At 42.0% G+C, this 25,034-nt stretch overlaps 1 protein-coding gene across 7 annotated transcripts in view; it reads left to right on the top strand.

The window, feature by feature from the left end:
• The first annotated feature begins 9,401 nt into the window (after positions 1–9,401).
• The window catches only part of MAST4 (microtubule associated serine/threonine kinase family member 4), a 582,575-nt gene continuing 566,942 nt past the window's right edge, over positions 9,402–25,034 (top strand). For 5 of the 7 annotated variants that reach the window (XM_055112338.3, XM_034960015.4, XM_055112337.2 and 2 more), the window contains exon 1: positions 9,408–10,078. In XM_055112338.3, coding sequence (XP_054968313.1) covers positions 9,719–10,078 — 360 coding nt within the window. In that variant the 5' untranslated portion in view covers positions 9,408–9,718. Of the gene's footprint in view, positions 10,079–25,034 lie in introns of all 7 variants that reach the window. The other 2 variants (XM_057302290.2, XM_057302289.2) reach the window with 1 other exon arrangement.

The raw sequence follows: 25,034 nt of genomic DNA, 5'->3' as shown, positions 1-25,034 counted from the left end.
AATGCTAAGATCAAACATCAAAAATATAGTTGGAGAGTCAAACTCATAAAAGCAGAAAGTAAAATGTTGGTTGCCTGGGGCTAAGGGGAGGGGAGATGGGAAGTTGCTGTTCAATGTGTATTGTTTCAGTTATATGAAAGAGTTCTAGATATCTGCTGTAAAACATTGTGCCTGTAGTTAATGATAATGTTCTGTAAACAAAAATTTGTTAAGAGGCTGATTTCATGTCATGTAAGTTTTTTAACCCCAATTAAAAAAATATAATTGGAATATACCCCTGCCCCAACAATAATAGCTTTATGACCATATGACCATAAACTGACCTACTACAACTTTGGGGAGTGCAGTGATACTTTACCATTTGGGGAGTTATACACGCCTTTTGAATCTGATAAAAGCTGTGCATGATCTCCCCAGAAAGATACACATCCACAGTTACACAGGCTCCTGAAGCCACTTCCATGGTTCCATGAAAATCTTGGCTAAGAACCCAATATAGAAGGGAGAGCATGGACTTGAGAGAGACCTTGGATTAAATCTTTGCCCCATCTTACTGTGTGACTTTGAGAAAAACTATTTAATTTCTCAGCACTCATTTTTCTACTTGTAAAATGGGAATTGTGCCCTTGAAGTGGGGTTATTGAGGAGATTAAATACATAATGCACATAAAGCATTTAGTACAGTGTCTAGCATATAGAATGTGTTTAGTACGTGATAATTCTTTTCCCTGATGAGATGTTTAGTGGAGAAATGACTCTAATGTTTGGAGCAGGCATGCTGAAGCTGATGCTCAGGCCCACATCTACCTGATGGCTGAAAACATTATGCTAGGGGCAGATTGGTACAATTAATCACGGGTTGGAGCCTTTTAAAGTCAAATCATTTTGGTTTACCCTGTTAGCCAAATCTTTTAATACTCCTTCTACATTATGATGGTTCCCCGTGGTGTGAATCCCATCTTCCCAAGATAGCATGCAAAGCTCCCACATTTCTCAGTTTCTTTGCCGCCAGGGTGCAGTCATGTGACTTGGGTTCTGCTAATCAGATGAACATACAGAGATGCAGATACAGAAGTGATGCATATGAGGAAGCAGGTGGGGTGCAGGACATCAATTCTGCAGGCACAGATGGTGGGAAAGCCAACATGGTTTTGGAATCGTGAGGAACAGCCATTTCCTTCCCTGCCAGTTCTGCATTGAGGTTCTGCGGACTGTGGAAGCTCACTCCAGAGCCTGTTTCTTCACTTTTTCCAAAGACTCAGTTAGCGTTCTAATGTCTTCTAATAATCCACTTCCTATTTAAACCAAATAGAATAGATTCCATGATTGGCAATTAAGAACCCTGACTTTCATAATGCTGATGTCCCACTATTTCATTTTCTCTTCCTCCTGCCACAATTCCCTTGTTAATTCTGCAACAAGAATAAGTGTAATAAGGGATCCTGATATTCTTACATGAGTGAAATTTACATAAGAATGGGGCTTTCTATAAACAAGGGGCATAGACTCTTCCCACCTTGATTAGTGTCCTGAGTGATGTCTTTGGGATGCCTGCAAGAAGAATTTTGCAGCTTTAGTCTCGAGAACTCCTTAAGTGTTCCTTCCACCCTATTCACCATATTCATGCAAGCATTGCTTCTTAATTTGGATGTCTTAGGAAGGCAAATAGTTGCAAAGAAACTACTATGAGCATGACAGAATAATAGTGGTTTGAATGGAAGCGTTCTATGCAATTATTATTTTTATTAAAATGAAGGACTATTCAGGAATGAGGCCACTTTACTAAACAGATGCTTTTTTCCTCCTAAAATATTATGGGTTCATTTGATCAGCCTATACAATGCTTAAACTTTTTTTTTTTCGATGAACACAGACTTTTAATAAAGCTGGTTTAAAGTCGCATGGTGGCAATGTTCTCAATTCATTCAATAAGTATTTATCATGAACTACCATATGCCAGATATTGTGCTAGGTGCTAGCGCAAATAAGATGCTGAATCAGTAAGATGCAGTAAGCTCTCTTGCCCTCAAGACTCTTGTAACCTAGTAGGAAGACAGACAGACAACTCCAACATAGTGTGGTGCTAGGATCTGTTTCTTCCAGAACTGGAAATGGTCTTTTTTTCTGCCAGGGCACTCTTTTTTTTTTTTTTTAAGTAGTTTAACCTCCAGTAAGAGGGATTTCTTCTTATACCTGAAATGTTAATAAGATTGCTAAAATTTGGTGGAAACAGCACTCTTATCAAGGTCAGGAATACATCATTAAGTTTAGTATCATTAATAGCTTTTGGATTGCATTCAGATGTCTTATTTCCACCTGGACTGGGTGGAAATACAGGTCACACACCTGTATTTCTTAGGGTTCCTTGGTGGCAAGCAACTGCTGACTTTAGCTAATTCAATCAGAAGGAAGTTTAATGGTAGTTCAGAAAATGAAGGGAAAAGCTGGAGAGTAAGACTTGGGAAAGTACTGGAACCGTAGCCGCTCTGGATCTGGTTAATGGGAACTGATTGATAGTCTTGTCCAGATACCACTGATCTTGTGTTATTCTTCTTAAGATTCAAAGTCCAAAGATAGCCCAATCCTGGGTTGACAAGGTTGAGACTGCTCAGAAGGAAATATGTAATTCCTTAAAAATAAACTGGGATGTTCTCACCAAAAGAAAGCAGAATGGATATAGGCAGCCAGATTCCAAATATGTCTACCATTATGTTTATGCTTTGAGTATGAGATTCTCATGTTGCTATCCATGGACATTTTCCTGGGTGGAGATTGGCTTTGAACAGTGATGTTGCTACTTACAATGTTGTTCTCGACCCAAGCTTGGCCACTTGGTTAAGGCAAGATAGGAAAAAAAATTATTTTCCTTGTGTAAGGAGAAAGGAGGAAGGGAGGAATGGGGTCACTGAGGGCTGAAGTGGTAGTTCTCAACCTTGGCTACCATCAGCATTACCGAGGGACTTTTGCATTTTAATTATTTATTTTAAACTAATTTTAGACTTTAGAAAAGTTGTAAAAAAAAAAAAAACCGAAAGAGTCCCTAGTACCCTTTTACTAGGAGTACCCTAGTCCCTGTTACCCTGCTTCTCCTAGTAACATAATTATAATAACAATATAGTTATCAAGAACAGGCAATTAGCATTGGTACAATATTATTTAGTAAACTACGGATTTTTCACCATTTTTTTTCCTCATGTACTTTTTTTTTTATTCCAGGATCTTACCCAAGATCCCAAATTGTATTTAGGTGTTACTTTTTAGTTCCTGAAACGGTTCATCACACTTTAATTATCTTTCACAACCCTGATACTTCTGAAGAGTAAGAACAGTCATTCTGTACGATGCCCCTCAATTTGGGTTGGCTGTGTTTTCTCATGATTGAAGTTATGCATTTTTGTCAAGAATACCACAAAGGTGAGGTTGCGCATGATAGCAAGGGGCTCAGGATGTTGATATGTATTAATAGTGATGTTTCTATGGTTAAGTTGCTGTTTCCTAAGGTTTTCATTGTAAAGTGACTATCTTTGTATTGGTAAGTATGTTAGGGGAAGGATTTTAAGTCTATGCAAATCCTTTTCTTCTCAGACTTTTGCCCACAAATTTTGATGTACATTTTTGGGTCCTGTCAACCCAAAACAGTGATTGCTGTGGTGTTCTCCTAATGGTGGTTCTCTATTTCCCTCTTTTCTATGTTTATTAATTGGACCTCTATTGTGAGGAAGAGCTGTCTCTGCTCCTCTGCTTACTTTTAAATTTATTTCATTATTTATTTATATGAGTGTGGACTCATGGATATTTATTTTAGTCTATGACTTAAAACCCAATGCTATCATTATTTGTTATTATAATTTGAATTTATTATTCAAATTGCTCCAGCTTTGGCCATTGAGAGCTCCCTTAGACTGGCGTCTGCTTTCTTTCAGTAAGATCCCATCTTTTGTTGAGCATTTCCTTAATTTGTGCACCATGAATTATTCAAGGATTATCTTGTATTTTACCTGCTTCAGCCCTAAAATCAGCCACTTCCCACCTGGGGAAGTCGTTAAATCCTAGTGTCCATACCCCAGTCCAAGTCAATCAAATCAGAAGAGCTTGGGGTGGGACCCAGGTGTAGGTAGTTTTAAAAGTTCCACAGGTGATTCTAATGCGCAGCTGAGTTTAATAATCACTGGACTAGAGTGGTACTCTGCTAACGTTAATGTGTCTATGAAGCCCCTGGGAATCTTATTAAGCCTGATTGAGTAGGTCTGGGGCAGGGACCAAGAGTCTGCATTTCTAACAAGCTCCCACATCTGCTCATTGGCAGATCACACACTGAGAAAAAAGGGGCTAGAAGATGGTATTTCTTCAAGTACCAAAAGCCTTAAAAAGTATTCCCAGGGTTGCAAAGTGGCTTGTGGCTGCAGAGAAACTCACTATTTGCTAGCTAACTATTCAGCATTATTTTATTTTCTAATTAGTTGGCATTAGTGGTAGAAAGAACTACTTGCCATATAGCTAAGATAGTCAAGGAGATTGCTCTAAGAATTGAAAATAGAAAATGACTCAGAAAGCAAACCTCCTTAATGAATAAAAGCTAGTAAATGTATTTGCCTGTCTTCTATTTCCTCAACAGGCAAAAAGTACTGAATACATCTTTTGGAAAAATGAAAAGTGATAAAAGAACATTTCATGCTGAAAGCATAGCAAGAAAATCCCAGATGTGAGTATCCATTTTGGAAAGACAAATGCAAAAGATTGGAGTCTTCTGTGGGAAATAGGTCACCATTTTGTATTTTGTTTAAACAGAATCCTCAAGGGAACATCATCCTCAGTTCTTTTTGTGTATTAGCTCAGATTTTCCAGCTGTTTTTAGAGCATGCATATTCCTGTCCAGCTGCTAAGCTGTCTTTGTCTCCTCAAGGTGGTTGGTCTCTAGGAGAATAAGAAACAGGTCCAACAAGGTGCAGTCAAGATCATTCCAACCACCTTCTTTCTATAGAGCCAGGCACATTTGTCCCATAAAATGTCTCTTTGATCTCCAAATTAGGCTCATCTTCAGTAATACTCAAGGCTCAGAATACTTGATACTTCTTTGGGGTAGTCCTTTAAAAATACAGATTCCCAGATCTTTGGGTGGAGCCAGGAAGCCAGCATCTCCCACTCCCCTGGTCATCTGACGCAAGTGTTCCACATACAACACATTCAGAAACTTTGATCAGAGAAATCAGATCAGCAGCATACTCCTCTTTGGTCCATCACAGGCTTGTTTTAATTCGCTAACTTAGCTTAGTTTCCCATCCTTCTCAACACCTAGGTCAGAGAACCCAACAGCGGCAATTCACATTATTCCTCTTCCTCCCCTGTTCTTTTTGACTATCATTTAAAAATCCTTTGACTTATCTTCTGGAGCTTTGTATAGTAACACTCGTTCCTTTCCTTAGATACAAACAAAAGCTTGAGAGGCTCCACAGGCTTTTCCTCCTGGCTGGATGATCAGAAACTTCCATGGTCTGTATCATGCTACACCCTCGGGTATAAATCAGAAACCCCAATCTAGCGCATCTCAATAGACACCTTTTGATAGATGCTTACTTTGTCTTGAAATTGTACTTTATTAGTCATAGGGGAGTAGGCAAATCCATCATTAACAATGATAATAAAAATAGTCTACCAAAGTTGGATAATATAATCATCTTCATAATTCAAAGATAATCTGATATTTAGGATTTTTAGTGCATTAAATAGAAACATACTTGTGATTTTGCAAAAATGTTCGTTCTGAGTTCATGATGTTCTAATTTCATCTATGTAAGAAAGAAGGACAACTGACCTTCCTCCCAACCTGATGTTTGGGAGAAAGGTCATGACACTGGGAGTAGACTTAAGGGTATGATGACTTTGCTGGAACATCGTCCATCTGGCAGAGACAGCTTGACATTCACAATAGGCCTCACCTACACAGCAGAGACTGGCAGAGACAACAGAGACTCCCAGAGGAAATGTCTCCCATCACTTCTGAGAAAAACATAGAAACCGGAGGGGGGCATTCAATCACAAAACACAATGAATACTTACCGGATTCCCAGGGGTGCTGTCCTTGAATCAAATACTTTGGGAGCATGTCTCACAGAACACATGGAAACTGATTACCTTGGAGTACACTGACCTTGTCTCTCCTCGCCTTATGCTAGTCTGGTTCTGTCATGTGACGCTACACTATTGGCTTTTCAGGAGTTGTGATGATGTTGTTTTTATTTTTCTGGCTCCTGCCTATGGTGACACTGCAGAGAAAACGCTGTGCTTTCACACTCACCTCTGGTCCCACAGTCTCCAACACTAGACACGTTTATAAAAAGGTCTCTTGGAGGGGGCACATTTCTGACCACTGAGGAAAATATTTATTATTTAATTAACAAGATAGGAAAGTTGAACTTCAGGATTTGGATAAATCAAAACTGATTTTGGTCCAGTGGTTTGGCCACACCCCAGGAAATTTATCCATGGGTCTAACTAGGATACTTTTGGGGAACTATCCTGACTCTCTAGTCATCTTCTATTTATAGTTATCCTTTGAGTTGGCCCAGTTCTGGTCTGGATACTCTTAGCCTGAACTACAGTTTATTTCCCTCACAGGTGGGTGTGGAGATGAACAAGTACACTTTTAAACTGCAAGTTTTGAAGTAGAGTTTGAAATCTATTTAGTGGACTACAACTAGCATCTTTATTTTTAATAAAATATAAATTTCAGGGTGCATTGCTTAAAGGATGGGTAAGTATTGTCTCATGACATTTTATTTGTATTTGTACATATGCATATGTGTCATGAGTTCCAGTGTGAAATATATTTCTTATTTGAGGTTCAGGTTTAAAAAGTTCAAGAAATACTGATCTAGTACTTGACTTTGATCTGTAGAGGTTAAGAGCACAAATGCTGGGACCAAATGTTCAAATCTGAATCCTGGGTCCATCATTTGCTAGCTGTGTGACTTTAGCTGAATTACTTAACTTCTCTGTCATAGTTTTCACATATTTCACAAATATGATATGAGAATAGTAATAGTAGCTACCTCATTGGGCTGGTATGAGAATTGAGTATATTAACATTTTAAAGTGCTTAAAATCCTGCCTGGCACATAGTAAGTACCTTAAAAATGTTTGTGGGAAAAACAAATATGTTCCTCAAGTATTTTCTTTTACATATTGAATCAATACAGCAAAGTTTCTTCCCTATGGATATTTATAATATGGTATATATATATATTTGAAAAAGCTGTCTGTTTTGAGTGGCATTGTATTAATACTAGAATGCCTAGGAAAGAGAGCCTTGGAATCAGATTGCTGGGTTCCAAACCACAGCTCCACTGCTTACTTGCTGTGTGACCTTTGCAGATCCTCAGTTTCTTAATCAGTAAAGTGGGACTAATAGAATCTGTTTCACAAGGTTGTTGCCAGGATTAAATGAGACCATCCAGAGAAGATGCAGAGGACTCAGGCGATAATAACTATTGTCATTCTTGCTGTCGGTTATTCAGACCATGACCTTGCTTCTTATTTCCCTATGTACTGAAAAGCAACTCCTCCTCTTCTTTTATGTGCATGGCTGAAATTGTCATTTCAGTTCAGCTCTGGTGAATCAACCACGTAGGGGCTCAGATAAAGACCAGAACTCCTAAATAGGAAAGTAATTGTGAGGCCCGGGTTAAATTCGGACTGCCCCACTGTGCTCTCTCTTTAGCCTTGCTCTCACAACTTAGCTGCCACTAGACTTGATCTTTTGCCTCAGCAGGTCTTCATATCCCTGTGAATAATTCAGAAGCGTCACAATGAAAGCCTGACAACCGGAGTCCATTTTGCAGTATGGCTGTCTGAAGCAAGATAGACACAACGTATTTCCTTCCCCTTCATCTTGAGGGGAGGAAACTGATCAGGACAAAGGTTGCTGTCCAATATGATGAAGCCCTCTGTGTGATGTATCACTTGTAAATACCATGATAGCATGAAAGGCTCATTAGCTGAAGGGGCTTTCAATTAGGGTCCTCCAGTTTTTAAGGACCTTTGGCAAGGCTGCTCTGACAAAGAGAAATCTAAGATGCTCAAGGACCTGCTACTGTTTTTCTGTAACTCTTTCCTCTTCTCCCTCACACATTTTTCCTGTATCACTTATCACAGCTTCTAAAATGGATAAGGGAGCTATATTATGCAGTATCAATCTCTCGCTTGACCATAAGCTGCTCAAGGGCAGGGGACCTGACTTATTAATCTTTGTATCCCCTGCACCTGGCACACATCTCCATCAACGTACATGGAACTGAGGCGGTTGAATTTACATCCCAGGTCACTGTGCCAGAGCTCAGAATGGGACTAGAGCTGAAGGCAAGAGAGGAATCATTTATTTCCCACTGCTGAGCGGAGTGCTGGCTTCCAAGGAAATTCCAGTCACCGGACAGGCAGCATCCTCCAGCCCCAGGGAAGGACTTAAGGGTATTCTATTGGTACCTTTAGTGAAAGTTCTTTCTCCTAGTTCTTAGAGGTAAGGAAAATGAAGCAACCTGTCCTGTATCCTGTTAGTTTACAACCCAGGGCTAGGAGAATGTACATTGGAAAGTGAATCCTTTTCATCCTCTGCTTAGCTGATCATACCGAGACAGACAATTTGAGTAGGACTACAGAGCTTGGTCCTAATTAAATACAAGGACATACTTTTTTATCTTCCTCCCTATCAAAAGGTTCAAGTCTCAGACTTAACTTTTTAGTTTACAAACAGAAATAAAGACAGGAAATAGTCTTTTAAAAACGCTCCGTGTATCCAAGCCAGGCACTTTGCTGATGCATTATATATATTTGCTCTAAGCCTGCCAAGACCAGTAGTAATGTAGCCATTTACAGTTGAGGAAACTGAGGCCCAAAGAGCTTAAACGGAAAAGCAGAGATTAGAGGTCACCCCCCTTTGGGTCCGCTCACTATACCACGAAGTTTCTGTCCTTTTCCTCCAACACGCTGGTGAGTCCGTGTGCGTGGGTGACTGTGTGTGTGTGGTTCCTTTTTTTCCTATAGAGCCCTCCTTCTTGTCCGTTTTCTTGATTCCACTTTTTGGAGACAAAGTCCAGTTCTTCTCCAAGGTCTCACCATCCGCTCGCCGTCTCCCTCTGACGTCCCAAGGACGGTCAGCCACTCCCCCGCTAAGTTCGGAGTCTCAGCCCTTGGCTCCGATTCTGGGCTCCGCCCCCACCCTCCGGGGACCCCCGCCTGGTCCCTGTCCCCCGCGCCCAGGCGCTGCAGCGGGACCACGGCCCGCGCCCGGGCCCCGCCTCCCCTACCTGAGGCCCGCACGGCCGGAGGCGTCGCAGCCTCCGCCCACCAGCGCGCCTGCCCTGCCATTGGCTCTGCGGGCTGCCCGTCTCCTCGCTCCGTCCCGGAGGCAGGTTTTGCAAGGAGAAGCCGCAGTACCGGCGGCTCGGGTGCAGCGCGGGAGCACAGTGGAGCGCAGATCGCGGACCCGAGCGGGCATGTCCCTGCGCGCGGGAGCCTCCGTTTGCGGCCGGGCCCGGGCGGCTGTGAACTTAGCAGCGGGCTCCTGCGGCCCCGTCACTGCCATGTAGTCGCTGGCGGGGCTCCCTGCAGCCCGGGAGCGGCAGTGCCAGTGAGCCTGAGCCCAGGAGCCCGCGTCTTCCCCGGGAGGCGCTGAGTGCGCACCGCGCCCCCGCCGCTCGGGAGGCACTTTGGGCCAGACAGGGAAATGGGGGAGAAAGTTTCGGAGGCGCCAGAGCCGGTGCCCCGCGGCTGCAGTGGCCACGGCAGCCGGACTCCAGCCTCTGCGCTGGTCGCCGCGTCCTCTCCGGGTGCTTCCTCGGCCGAGTCCTCCTCGGGCTCAGAAACTCTGTCGGAGGAAGGGGAGCCCGGCGGCTTCTCCAGAGAGCATCAGCCGCCGCCGCCGCCGTCGGGAGGCGCCCTGGGCGCCCGGCCGCCCGCCGCGTGGGCTCCGGCAAGCGTGCTGCTGGAGCGCGGAGTCCTTGCGCTGCCGCCGCCGCCCCCCGGAGGAGCTGTGCCGCCCGCGCCCCGGGGCAGCAGCGCGTCCCAGGAGGAGCAGGACGAGGAGGTGGGCCTTTCCCCAGCTTGCCCACTCTGGGTTCCGGCAGCCGGGCGACCCTAGTTTCCCATCCTGCGCACAGGCAGTGGGCAGGAGAGCGCTGTGGCCTGGAGATAGGGAGGGACCCCAAGCGCTCTGCCCCGAGCACGGGACAACGATAGTTAGGAGCCCCCCTGTGGGTTATTGACTTCCCTGTGGCTGTTACCCCCGTGTGTGTGTCTCCGTGTGCTGCCTGACGGTGTGTTTTTAAAATGTCAGAGAAGCAAACTCCTTCGTGTTTATATCTGACTTGGTTGATCTGTGAATGGATGCGATCTGGACATCTGGCGTGTCCCCACAACTCACCTCTGATTCTCCAAAGTGGGCGTTGTTTCCCACCGAAGCGCTTGGGCCGACGGGCAGGGAGTTGAGGGGGAGAAATGGTGTCTTGGGGGTAAGAGGCAGGAGTAGGGTGGGGGGCAGCGGTAGCCGCGGAGTTGCCCGCGGAGGTTTCAGTGGCGCCAGCCCCCTGGGATCGCCCGCGGGTGGTTTTGGCGCGTCCCCGCAGCGTCGGTCCTCTGGGAGAAGAGGACTCCCCGCGCTCCCTCGGTGGCGCTGGCGTGCGCGCCTGCAGCTCCCGTTCAGACTTGTTTCCAGCTTGTCCAGATGAACGCTTGTCACCAAACCGAGTACAGATCGTCTTACCTTTTGCGGGGCGGAGCGGGGTGGGGGATCTGTATCTGCCCAGTTTCCTGGAAGGATGTTCCTCCAGAACTTGTGGGTCGCTTCCTGACACACTGAGCATAGGACTCTGGTGTCCTTCTGGCTGCTCTGTCCGGCTTATTTTCTGCTTTTGGGGGACAGTTAAAGAAGTGTACAATTCTTCACGTCTCAGAGCCAGACTCAGTTTAAAAAACAAAAAAAAGATTGTTTGCTTTGGACGTTTCTTGTGGGGAAGTCATCTTGATCAGGCAGGGCCCACAAATAAAACACCACCTTAACATAGACTTATTGTGAAATTAATTCCTGAGTGCCAGTGTTGTATTTTCCTCATCTTGGATGGGGTTAGCTTTAGTAAATAATTGCCTTTGTCCCTTAGAGTAAGCAATCAGAGGCCCCCAGCCTGGAAGCAAAAACTGGATGTGGCACAAGGTTGAGAGGAGGCGAGTCCTAGCCTGGCAGAGATGGAACAAGCCTTAGCTGCTTAGCTGGTTCTTGGCCAAGCCACTTGCAGTAACCATGACCCATTCTCTAATTCCCCTAAGCCCCCATTGCAAGGATCCTGGATAAGGGTCTGGAGGCCTGCTTTCTAGAACTGCCTCTGCTACTGAGTGGTGAGACCTTGGGTATATCATTTCACTCCTCTGAGGTTCAGTTCCATAATCTGTAAAAGGAGGAGCTTCAAGGTAAAGTTCATTTTCACTCTCATACTCCTGTTTCGAATCAGGAATTTCAGATGAATCCATAGCTCCAAATCGATCCTAGCGGCGGGATGTCAGGAGTTTGCTGAGTGCCTCACCCACCGCAGAGCTACATCCTAGCGGAGATGATCAAACCCTGTACTGCCCCAGCCTTCCTCGCTGATTACATCTCCCTTTCAAGGTGTGGGGCATGTGCCACGTCTTTGCCCCTTAAATTCTGCCTCCACTTCTACAGATGAGCACACTGGCATTGGGAAGCTGGGGGTGTACCCTAACTTAATGATTCACCAAATAGATCCTAATTTAGTATTGCCGCTGGTGGAGAGTAGTTAGTTGCTTTATGTTTTCTATTTAGCTAGGAGGGTGCTCCATGGTAAGTGACATGGTCTTGCAGGTGGTGGGGAGGGATGTTGTCGGGGAACTTCTGATCCCCATTCTGTCGCTGATTTATTGCCTGGCCTCAGGGTGACAGTGCTTTGCTTTGTTGGAAGTGGATATAATGATAACTTATTTCACAGGCAATGCAGTGAGAACTGGTTGATTGAAACGCATTTTGGAAAGTGGAATGATTAAATAACATGGGTCACTATTTGTGAAATCTCAGAATTGCGTGTAAACTGATACAGTATTGCAATTTATTATGTAACTTAACCTGCGGCATGGGATGCTGGAAATTGCCCAGGAGCAAAATCTTGACTTGCTCTGAGAATTTTAAAGTGAAACGAAAACCAAACTATGTAGTTTTTTCCCCTCTTATGGAGTAGAGGAGTGATAATCTTTGTGAAAGGGGTTGAAGTCCAGTGTGCATTTTCTGGTTCTTACTCTGGTGATGGTATGGCGCAGGGGAGTCTTCACCTTCACTGTTTGTGAGGTTGTGGGCCTCTTTAAGGAGCAAATGAAACCTCTTTTGCCCCTCTCCTCAAAAAGCACACCAGAGGATTCGGGAATGCTGGGTGATAAGCACTCATTTTAGTGGAAAGACGTGGGTTTGATTTCTAGCTCTGCCACCTTGACCAGTTGTGGGATTGTGGACCATTCAACTTCTGCAAATCTCAGCTTTCCTACCTTTAATGGGAATAATAGCAATAGAGTTAGGCATTTTACACATGCTATCTAATTTAATCCTAGCACAGTAGCTAACATATAGCATCAAATGCCAAGTAAGTGTAAGTAAATATTAATTTTTTAAGGTCACTTTTGATGACATTTTGCAAAATAGGAATACAAAGTTGGGTTGTCCTGTTATTTTATTGCTGCATAACTTATATGCTACCTACTGTCAGAGAATCGGAGGCTATGTCTACTTAGCTTATACTCATAAAATGGGAATAAACTGGGAAACAGTTTTTATTTGTCTCCAGTTATTTTGTGACAAGGTGATGTGAGTGTAATGTTATACTGTGGAAAGGCACTGAGTATAAAGCATTAAAAGGCTTGTGTGCAACTCAAAAAATGGAAAAAGGTTCATTTAAAATTGTTATGTCTAGCTTGGGAAATTGATTATTTCTAAAGGGGTGTGTGTGTGTGTATGTGTGTGTGTGTTTACAGTAACATTGTATCAAATTTTGAAAAGCAGTAAAATTCAAGCTTCTAGTATATTAGGGCAGTGCTAATTTCTTTGGCAACCTTGTTAAAACTGTTTTGAATGTATTTAGTAATGTCAACAGAGTTTGACTTATTTTTTACTTTATCTTACTGTCAATAATTGTATAAACTTCCAAAGTCTCACACACTTAAGTCTGCCCTTTAAGCTTTTGGTGTCTTAAAAACAGTAGTTTAATGTGACAGTAATGGTAGTTTTTATATCAAACACATGACAGCTAGATATACAGCATGACTTTTGTTTAAGGAAACTGTATCTGACTTCTGATCTTTCCCCAAACCTTTGAATTTGGGGTCCATGTGTGTTGAGGAGGTAGCACACTTCATTTCTGAGAGTTAACACTGTCTAGATTGAAGGACTGTTCCCCTGACAACATCTCTGAGATTTGCCTTTAGGCATTCTGCCTTGTCCTTTTCCAAAACACCCTGTGATGACTTTAAGAAAGTACTTGGGTGCTGTTTGGTAACTGTCTCAGCAAGCTGGCCGAGGGCAGGAATTTTGTCTTTGTACGCCTAGCATGGTACAGTTAATATATTAGTAGGGGCTCAGTAAATATATGTTGAATGAATGAGAAAAAATGGCATCTATGAAAATAGTTGCACATTTGATTGAAGGGTGCCTGTGTGTATTCATTGATTTTGTCTGTTGTGAATTATGATATGCAAACCTCTAGATCTCTTATCAAGAGAAACATTGTGGATCACAGTGAGAAACATACAATTTTTCCAGGTAAATTTTGAACAAAGTCAAATCACTGAGGTTTCACTCAGAATGCTTTTGAAGAGACTTGTATATTAACTGTTACTGACTCCTTTTCACTGTGTTTATTAGAACTTGAAACGTGCAGGGATCCTTAGAATGGCAGAAAAGGGCTTAGTAATTAAAAGGATTTCCAACTCAACAAGAGACAACCCATGTATACTCTGCTACACTAAGGGACTTATTTTGTTGGTATAAGTTAGGAAACAGTTTCTCTTATTAACAATAGGCTTACAGTGATAGGATGACTTTAAATTGTTCTATTAAGTGGTATATGAGCATGATGACTGCTTTTAATATTTTGGATGTGTTTATGGAGTGGGGGGTTTCCCGCGTGTACTAATGCAGTAGATGAGTTTCTGGTGTTTGTTGGTTAAGACATTAATAGCCAAAAGCAAGCAAGAATTCAGCAAAGCTTTTCATTGAATTTATATTTTATTAATCACAGAAGCTACATAATTCTAAAAGAGTAGTGCATAAATCTTGGCATATTTATTATTTAGTCTACTTTTGGACTCTACCAAATTCAGTAAGAGCCACAAGATCAGAAAATCAGTCAACCAAAATGTATTGAGTCTGACTCTGAGACATCGTCCTGGGCACAGAGATGGTTTTGACCCCAGGGAGCTTCAACTCTAGTTGGTGAGATAGTCACTAAATACGTGATTATGAATTAATTGGTTTCAAAAAGTGGCAAATGGGGAACAGGCTGTGAGGTAGCATGTGGCTGCACTTGCAACTCACTGAGTCTGGTGTTAAGGACTGAGTCACTGAGGAAGTGATCTGTGAGCTGAGACCCCCAGGATGAGCAGGAGTTAGGTGGGGGAGGGCAAGGGAAGAACAGGTGTGATCCAGGTAGCAAGAGGCCTTGAAGCAGGAGAGAGCATGGGTCCATGGCTCTGAGAGGATTCTGAGTTGTTAGGTGTGGAGGAGAGAAGAGCATGACATCTCATGACATTTGATAGAGAAGCAGCAGCCGGGTCATACAGAGCTGTCTGGACTTTATTCTAAAGGCAATGGGAGCCATTGAAGGATTTGAAGCAAGGAAGTGACATGATCAGATTTGTATTTTGGGAGGGTCAGGAAGTATGAAGCCCACCTGCTGGGAACTGTTGATATAGCCTAATCGTTCCAGAGTTGGAATTGATAACCTGAGAAGATGTCCCTTTAGTAAATTGTGTGGGGGTGAGATGTGATTATCCCTAGTAGCTTAGGTACTCCAGGTATATGCATATACCTATGAAATACATACATATGAATACATATGAAATACGTGTGAAATACAATATGAAAATACATACATATGAAATACTTTTGATCTGTTAAAGAGAACATCTTAGTGTTAATATTAATGCTACTTTTCACTGCCATACCATTGTAACTCTAGTATTGAAGGAAAAACTTTATTGCCATGATGGGAGAGTGAGGAGAGGGCGTTGTGAATGCTCATTTCCAGAGTAAATTTCAGGGACAGATTTACCTGGGGTGAGCATGAGGGGAGATGGTCTGAGGTTGTGCCTCTCTGTTGACAGGAAGTGTGGTGTTTGGGTACTAACACGCATTACCAGTCTTTCTTGGATTTTCCTGAAGAGGAAAGGGTCACTACCAAAGAATGAAGGCTTTTACCCTTTCCACTCTGGTCTGAGGTACTCCAGGGAATGTCAAATACTTAACGTTTTGCCAGTGTTTTAGAGCCTGTGACAAAGACTATCCACTCAGACCTAGTGGATACAGTGCAGGAGTCCAGGCGGATTTTTTTTTTTTTTTTCTAGTTTGGCTTTGTAAGGAAGGGCATGGAAGTGGGGTATAAAGATGATAAACTGGAAAAAGAATCCTCATAGGACGTGTCCCACAGTGAGAAGGGTCCATGACCTGGTGGCTTGGCCTTAGAAAAAGCTGAGTGGGGGCTAGGGGGTGTGCGTCTTAGAAGAGATGATTGTATGTTTTAGATGAAAACCACCCTGTGTGTTTTCTGATTATGTTCTTACATTCTATAGTGTTGCCAGAAAGGGCTCGCATTCTTTTCCTTCATTCCTTTAGAGCTAGCAGCCAGTGTTTCCCTGCTCTGAGGTCAGAGTCTGTAGTGACTAAGGGGACAGACTTTGGCTAGGTTCTTATTGCTGAGGCTGTTTCCTCATCTGTAAAATGGGCATGTAGTTTTTATTCCTGAGGGTCATTATAAGGATTAATGAGATGTTTTATGGAGAGTACCCAGCATGGTGTGTTGTGCTTAGTAAGCACTCCATAATGGTATTTGCTACTATTACTGAGTGTGGAAAAGCTGGTTTATGCAGGGTATTGGTACCATCAGCACCATAGGCAGGTACATAATAAGCAAGAAACCTATAAGTCCCTTGCCTGATGGATTATGCTTCTAGCATATTTTGTTGGTAGTCCTGGCAGGCTCTTTCATTCATGAGTAGGTAGATATGTAACAGTTATCCCTTTTAATTTCATGGGCAGAGCATTCCTTATGAGGTACTAACAGCAAAGCTTTATGGTATATGATTCATTAACCCTTCTATTAAGACACCGTTTCTCTTTTGCTCATGGAACCTGTTCTTAGTGATCAGTTATTAAATAATATCCTGCAAGACTTTATGAACATGTAAATTACTAGCTGCACCCAGAGATTTAGTCAGAAGGCAGTGTGTCAGCCGTGTGCTGGGGCTAGTGACATGACCATGTACTTCATTTCAGCTTCCTAGAATAATGATTTGGGGGATGAGAAAGGAGTAGGAAGGAAATCAGGTGATTATCTGGAAGTCAACCTTGGTTCATATAAGCATGAAAGATGGGGCAAGGCAGATGGTATGCAGCCATCCCAACTTCTCAGAGGAGAAATCTGTTAGGAATGCAATAGAACTTTCAAAAATACAAGAACTCCTGTATGCAGATTACCTAACACAAATTCTGTTTTGTCTCCTTGGAACAGTATAAACATTTTGGTTTTTAAGACAAAAATGCAAATAACCTAATAGCCCTTTTGATATAACTCAAGCTGGTGCAGTGATTGCAGTTCACTTCTCTTCCAAACAACTGGTGTTCTGCTCTGTGCACTCATTCAGGCTGACATTTACACAACTTTGCATCATTTAGTTCAGAGCATCTTGTTCTCTTTTATGTGTCCAGTATTTTGTCTGCCTTCTTATTTGATGATGTTATTTTAGGTTAAAGCATACCAAAATACAAAATTAAGCAGAAGTTGGTTTCGCCAACAGCTGCTGCGCATTTGTGTTTTTCCCTTTCTTCACCCTTCTCTCATCGCCCTTTCACCTGGTTCAGAATTCCTAGGAGGGATTGGATAATAGTCATCTGTGCTTCCAGGGTTAGGAGAGAAAGCCATGCCCTAATGTGAAATGCTGGTTCAGGACTGTGGTCCTTGGTACAGACACATACTCTGAAGTCACATTTAAGTTTATGGAACTTGTGTGAAATTCCTGGTGGCGATTCCAGCCTCCCTTAATGAAAAGCAGTCACTGCTTATTTAATGATTTGAATTCATAACTAGACACATGTCTGTGAGACAGCTTATAAATTTGTATCCTAGGCCTGTACTCTTGCCAGCCCATCAATTCCCCTCTCAGACACAGTCGATATAATTTTGATTATGATACTTACCTCCACTGAACCTTTCAGTTCAAATGCTTTGTAATGATACTGGGGAAGGGGGAATGATGGTAGGTGGGAGGGAAGATGGAATACTGATAAATTGAACTTCTTTTCTTAACTAATTTTATAGGCTATCATGTGGAAAATGAAAATTTAATTTTAATGTTCTTGGTTTGTGCTTTTGCGGTGTTTTCAGTGGGCAGCAGGATCACAAGTGCACCCAATTTAGTGTGGGTAGATGACTGTTAAACTCACAGCAGATGTGGGTCTTTTGGCCTCTGCCTTAGAACTTGGCTAGCTCCTTTTTTTAATAAGCTGAGAAGTTAGGTGTGTTCCTTTCTGGCTGGTGATTTTGTGCCTCTTTGTGTTTGTCTAACAAAAATAATCTTGGACTTCCTTCTTAACATTTTTCTTTTCGGGCATTTCTCCATACAGAGATAGATGTACTTGCTGCAATGCAGGAAGGGCCTCAGGGCCTCATCAGTGGTAGGGAAACTAAGTCAAATTGGGTTAAAATTGGAGGTTAAACTATTATGTCGGTGTACACAGTCACTGAGACTGACATTCACAAAATCCTCACATTTGAAATTACTTCTTAGGGCAGTCATAGCCAGCGAAATTGCATTATGGTATTGAAATGGAATGAAGTTGCGATGAAATCTATTTTGTGTATAAAAGTTCAACGACTAATTTCACAAATTAGTTTATGAAATAAATTAGTTCCCTATAAGCATATCTAGCTCTTACATAAGACAAACTCACAAAATTTGCTTTTTACTCACATACTTTTAGCTGGAGTGGCTTGATTGAAATAACCTGAGCCCTCACCTAGGCTTCATTTGAAGAGTGGCTCTGAGGATACTTAGATGCAGCCAAGAAGAGGAGGGGAGGATTGCTCTGGAGGAAAACTCAGGCCCAGAGAAAGAAATACAGAAAGGTTTTACTTCAAGAGGAGAGTTTCAGACATCCTAAATGAGCAGAATATATACCTGCAAAACCCAAGAAAATGTTGACTTTCCCGTCCTCATGGCTCTTAGCAGACTAGTAAGTAGAAGTGCCCTGTTAAGTCTATGCGACCTGAGTTTGAAAATTGAGGGTGCCTGAGCAGGAGAGCGAATGAGAGGAAAATTACTTGTCAAGTAAGACTGTCCCTTTGCCTTATATTTTGGTACTTTACTGTTCAAAATACTACATTGGTAAATTTTAATTCACATACTTTTTTCTTTCCTTGGAATTACTTGGTTATTTGTTCTACAGTCAGTGACCAAGTCTCCCTAATTGGCTACCCTGGTTTATTGTTGCTTGGGGAGTGGGACAGTCCCCAAAGAGCCTGTAAGACCCCTGAGGGTCAGCTTTAATCCACAGTGATTGTTGGGTTCTCCCACGAGGCATGCAGATTCCCTTTTCAGAGGACAAGGGATTAAAGGGAAATTACAACTTGGAACTCTTGATTTTTCTCCTTAGAAACCTCAATATCGTTTTTGTTTTCAAGATTTCCACTTTTGACATTAAAACATTTCTACCCAGAGAAAGCTTAGCCTAAGTGTGTGAGCAGCCTGAGGGCAACCATTTTAGAATTATCAGGTAAGACTGGTTGGGAACGGTTAGGCTAGTAGAGTAACAACAATGACAGTTTTGTAACCTGCTAAATCATATCATTTTATGTTTTTTTAAAGTTATTTCTGAATCACCAGTTTCTGTGTATCAGGTTACCTGTCATTCCTTGTTCTTATTCTTGCTTCTTTTTTTCTTCTTCTCTATCTATAGTTTTATCATCAGACCTTTAAAAAGAACACAACAAATGCTTTAGCTAGAAGATGGCAGAAAAGCCTCTTGTTAAACAGAATGTTTGGGGGCAAAGCCTTTTTTGGTTACTGAATTTTATGATTCATAAAAGATTAATTTGAAAGTTCTTTTTGTTCTCACCTTGTTGCTTACCTCTTTTTCTAGAATGTCATGGTATGTTTTCTTGCCTTATTCTGTGCTGAACGAGCTATTTTTTTTTTAAATAATTGGACATCTTGTAATGCTTTAGGGCTCTCTGGCCATCAATCATCTTTGAAAACCATTGAAGATGTGAAGGTAGAAAGCGAGTATAAAATTGTGCTGTTAACAAAAGTAGTTATCTTGATTTCTCTTTTCTCACTTTAAAAGCTGAAGTTAGCAAAATAAGTTCTGTTTTTGGAGGGTTGTGCTGCATTATCTTTGTTCCTGCATTGTGCCAGGTTTTGCATATATGTTAATATTTGTAGTACTTACAGTTTGCACAGCCTTTTCTCATATTGCCTATTTTCTGTAAATTTCTCTTCTTGAATCTCTCCCACTAGTTTGTGAACCCCTCAGGTGGAAACCATGTCATATCAACTCAAATCTTGCAACAGGGAGGGTGCATGGCATATAGTGGGTAAAAATAATACATTACACAAAATTGCAGTTGAGACATAATGTGTGGCGAAGCAACATTCTGAAAGTGAATTTACTCATTTAAGTTAAATATTAAATGAGTATATGAATTTACTCATTTAGTTTTTACACAAGCCTTTTTGAAATTCAATTGATAATTAAATTGGTCTACACTACCATGTTACAGCTAAGTGACCCATTCAACCTCATACAAGTGAGGAGGAGAATAGTAGGGAGATACTGGGACAATGGCAGGTTTGAGGAGATCATCAAGCCTCTTGGTCATCTTTGCATCCCAGAGCCTAGCACAGAACCTTGCATGATGTGGCACACAATGATCAATTGCTGAATAAATGAGGATGCCATTTAGGGGATAGGTCGCTCTGCACTTAGCATAAAGTTTAGATTAATTGTCTGTAGAACTTTTGTTAAGGTTAGTGCTAAGACATAAAGCTGCTATAATCCTGGGTTTTATGACACCAGTTAATGGGATAAGTGAGTTTCTACAAATGAAAGAGTTTGCCTGTAACCCAATTCTTATTTTCCTGTTGGCTTTGGGGAGTTGTATTCTGCCAGGGTAATTCTTGGTTATTCATTAAAATTATACTTGTAGCAGTTAAGGCATTTTTGGCCACATGTTAAAAGGAATTATTTTGGTTTCTGATGAAGTATTGACAGCTAGCTTTAACATGTTAACAGTAATATTGGGCTGTACTCAGTTCTCAGGGTAATGCTGCTGTGAGTGGAAATGGATTGCAGGAATTTCGTCAGTAGTGAAAGTATTGGCCTGGAAATTGGGGAATCTGAACTCCTGCCTTGGCTTCTTGCTAGGCAAGTTATTAGCATCTCTGATCCTCATCTGTGATGAAATAAGAGTTCCTTCTTAGCTACAGTTTTTTTATTTGCCTCTTATTACAAAATATTACCTTTAAAACTTAGTTTTCATCACTCTATACTTTTTTAGGAACTGTTGATTGACATTTTCTTTTTGACGGACTTGATAATTGGTGTTTTCTGATTTGTCAATAGGCACCTATTCTTCCTGTCCCACCTAGCTTTATTAAAGTATAATTGACAAAAATGTATGTGTTTATGGTGTACAACACGATATTCTGATAGGTATACATTGTGAAATGAAATGATTAAATCAAGCAAATTATATCCATCACCTCACATGCTTACTTTTTTTTTTTGAGACAGAGTCTCTGTTGCCCAGGCTGGAGTGCAATGGCGCTGTCTTGGCTCACTGCAACCTCTGCCTCCCTGGTTCAAGTGATTCTCATGCCTCAGCCTCCCGAATAGCTGGGATTACAGGCGTGCCACCATGCCTGGCTAATTTTTGTATTTTTAGTAGAGACAGGGTTTCACCATGTAGGCCAGGCTGGTCTCGAGCTCCTGACCTCAGGTGATCCACCTGCCTTGGTCTCCCAAAATGCTGGGATTACAGACATGAACCACTGTGCCTGGCCTTTTTTTTTTTTTTTTTTTTGATGGCGAGAACATTAAGGTCTATATATACATTCTTGACGGGAATTCTCACAAGGATCCTTACTCATGAATTCTACCTTTCAGATAATGCTTACATAGGAAAATATGGATGACTTATATGTTCTGCTTTAATTCTTTTACACTTATTTGGTATGTCTCTGTCAGTATCCCTAGCAAGTGTTGAGGGTACTGTCTCTCACCTCCCAATCCCTGCGGAGGAGTTTGACTCCAGAGGACATGGTCAGTTCTGTGTTTGTCTTGATGCTGGAGCACTCTGTTGTGTCATCTCACCCATTCAAATGCTCAGGCTTCTGTGTGGCTTTTGAAATACTTAGATTCTTTGAATAGTCATTCTGAGCATGGCACGTCAGTTTTAGAATAAGTCTTGTAATAGATGGCTGGTAGAAGCAGCAGGGGAAAGCGGGGGGCGGCAGGGAGAACGCGAGTCTTCTTCTCAGTACAGGGTAACTTTAGAACCTGTGAATTAGGATCTTAACTGTCTGACCTAGGACTGTCCTTTAGAAAATGCTGTGGTGTGGCTATCTGTTGAGTTGTTTTTGAAGTAATCTTAACACTAGAAGATATTGTTCTAGATGGAATCACAAAGGATGGTTTTTGGTGCCAACTCTTGGAGACTGAGTGTGGAATTGGATCTTTCTCCCTTAGGTTTTTTTTTTTTTTTTTCCCTGTAAATCCTTGGATCAGTGGCAGAGTCTGCAGGCTCCAAACAGAAAGACTTGGGTTTGGATTTTTCCTGCTGCCTGGGATGATTTTCCTTTGGCTACATGTCACAAGTCTATCACTCCTGTGTCCTAGACCAACTACTTCTGATTTAAAAAAGTTAGTCTTTTATTTAAAAAGGTTTGTAGGATCTCCGTTTCCCTGGGCAGCCAGGGCTTTCCTGTATGTTCTGGACATAGCTGCCCAGCCCTTAAAGTGGACTGAAAGTCTATTTGCACAGTTAAATTGAAATCTATCAAAACTTGTTTTGTACCAATGCACTGCTTTTTTTTTTTTTGAGACAGCCTGGCTCTGTTTCCCAGACTGAAGTGCAGTGGGACCATCTCAGCTCACTGCAGCCTCTGCCTCCCAGGATCAAGCCATCCTCCCTCCTTAGCCTCAGTACCTGGGGCTACAGGCGCATACTACCACGGCCAGCTAACTTTTTTTTTTTTAAATACTGGGTTTTGCCATGCTGCCCAGGCTGCTCTTGAAGTCCTGGGCTCAAGTGATCCACCCACCCTAGCCTCCCAAAGTGCAGGGATTACAGGAGTAAGCCACCATGCCCAGCCTGGTGTTTTTTTTTTTTTGGTTTTTCTTTTTTTTGTTTTTAAAACAAAGACAGACAGTTCTCAGTTCTGGACTAAGCTATTGGTGAGTCGTTTCATAAGTTTGTTTGAAAGTCAGTTTGGAACTTGGAGTGTATAGTACCATACACTTCACACCCAAAACTAATGGGTGTGAAGCCAACCAAAAGAAACCACCATCTTGGCATACATCTGTGCTTTAATTTCCTTTAGTGCCACTACAAAGTACCACACATTAGGTGACTTAAGCAACAGAAATTTATTGTCTCACAGTTCTGGTGGTTAGAAGTCCAAAATCAAGGTGTTGGCAGGGATTAGGTTGGTGCAAAATTATTTGCAGTTTTTGCCAAAGGGCAAAAACTGCAATTACTTTTGCACCACCCTAATGGTGATTGGTTTTAAATCACCATTTAAAGGAACGATCTGTTCCATGCCTCTTTGTCAGCTTCTGGTAGCCTCAGGTGCTCCTTGGTTTGCAGATGGCCACCTTCTTCCAGTGTTCTCACATTTTCTCTCTGTGCATGTCTGTCTCTGTCCACATTTCCCCTTTTTATAAGGATACCAGTCATTTTGGATTAGGGCTTACCCTAGAGACCCAGCTTGATTACCTCTGTAATCCTTGTCTACCTCCACATAGTTTTAAATGGTGATTCAGTTTCTAGATCAGCCTACAACAGCCTAATTAGTTCCCAGGATGATAAATTCCTAGGAATGGGGTAATAGTGCTAGAAATGGTGAAGAAGAAAAGGTGAATTTTGAACCTGAAAAGCCAAAGGCTGTTTTACACCCTGTTTTCCCCAGAGAGTTTGAGTGATACCTGGCCCCAAGCATCACCAGGGCCCTCTGCCTCTTTGAGCTGCTCCTGCCCCTTGGGGTGCAGTGCGGCCTCTAGCTTTTTGTTAGAACACGAGTTCCACTGGCGGTGCTGAAGGCAGGTCTGTCTTTGCTATAGTGTTGGGCAATACAGCAGCTTCTGAGGTGGATGACTATGCACAGGTAATTCTCAGCATCTGCACACCTGGAAGAGCAGGGCCCTACCCTCCTAGGTGTTCTGAGTGAGGGAACAGGTAAGCTGAAAGAAGGAACCCACACATTCAGCCTTCACTCCCAGCCACGTTGTGGGTCTGGGGAGCCTCTTGAAGACATGGCCATGACCTTTCTTTGTCTTTAGGACATCTTCATTGGATGCCCACGACTCCTTCACAAATGGGGGCAAATAATTTTAACACAAAGCTAAATGTCTCCTACTGCTTTTCAGCTCATTTCTAACAGGAGATGCCAGTGAAGGCTCAGAATTTAAGAGACAAAGTGGTCACTTCAGAAAATCCATCAGAATGCCTTTAAAAATAAACCAAGTGCTATTACTAGAAATAGTTACAGCCAAGGGCCCTTTGTCCATAACATTTTTTTTCTTTGTGTAACAGAATTTCTTTCTGCAACATGTTCTCATTTGCATGTTCTGTCTCCTGCTTACCAGCAGACTTTAAGACTTTAAATTCTCTCATGGTTTTTCTTTGAGTTTAAACTCAGATAGTGGGATAGCTCCTGTAGATGAGGCTTTAAATAATTGCCACATGTCCTTGTTCCAGCGGCGACCTTACACTCAAGTGTGTGTTTTTAGGGGCCTCTTTGTTTTTGGAACTCAGACCCACAGAGTTTGTGGACGGATGTCTGCATCATTTCAATGTTTTTATTTATTATGCTGCAAGCTGCTGGTTTTCTCTTCTCTTCTCTGCTTCCTCTTTCTGTCCTCCTCTCATGAGAGGGTTAATGCTGCATTGTGGAGTTAGTGCAATTTGTTCTTCTAAGAGATGGCAAAGGCCCCATCAAAGTAGTCTATAGTCAAGTTCTAGCAATGAGAGTGATTCCTTCAGAGCCTCTCTTGATATCTCTTTAGGGATCTTCTGTGGTGTTTAAAAGGAAGGTGAAATATGGGTTTTAAAAAATGATAAAGACAGTCTTACCAGTTGATTTCATAATGAGAGGTGTAAGCCATTGCTGGGATACATCGGAAGGTGCTTGCTTTGTACTCCTGAAAAACCTGTAATCAGATGGGCACTGTCTTGAATTGTTAAAATACTGTTACCTGCAGTTTTTAGAAATTTATTTTGACATTTAAGGACATCTGAATATGTATATTTAATTACTACTGCTGCTTTCTTTTCATTTGAATGAAAAGTGGTGGATTATATAACAATTGCCACTAAGATAAGTTTTCTTAAATCAGTGTCATGGATGTTCAAAATTTTGTTTCTAAATGTGTAATACAGATTAATAACTTAAACTGTTAGATCTTGGGCAGTCAGAATAATTTGAATTTTGAGGGGAAGCTTTAACAGCTTCCCACTTAGGATGTCCTAGAAAATGAGGGCTTGATTACAGCAAGGTTTTAT

This window comes from Pan paniscus, chromosome 4, assembly GCF_029289425.2.
Source record: "Pan paniscus chromosome 4, NHGRI_mPanPan1-v2.0_pri, whole genome shotgun sequence".
In the NCBI taxonomy this organism is placed as follows: domain Eukaryota; kingdom Metazoa; phylum Chordata; class Mammalia; order Primates; family Hominidae; genus Pan; species Pan paniscus.
This window is presented reverse-complemented; position numbering and strand designations above follow the sequence as displayed.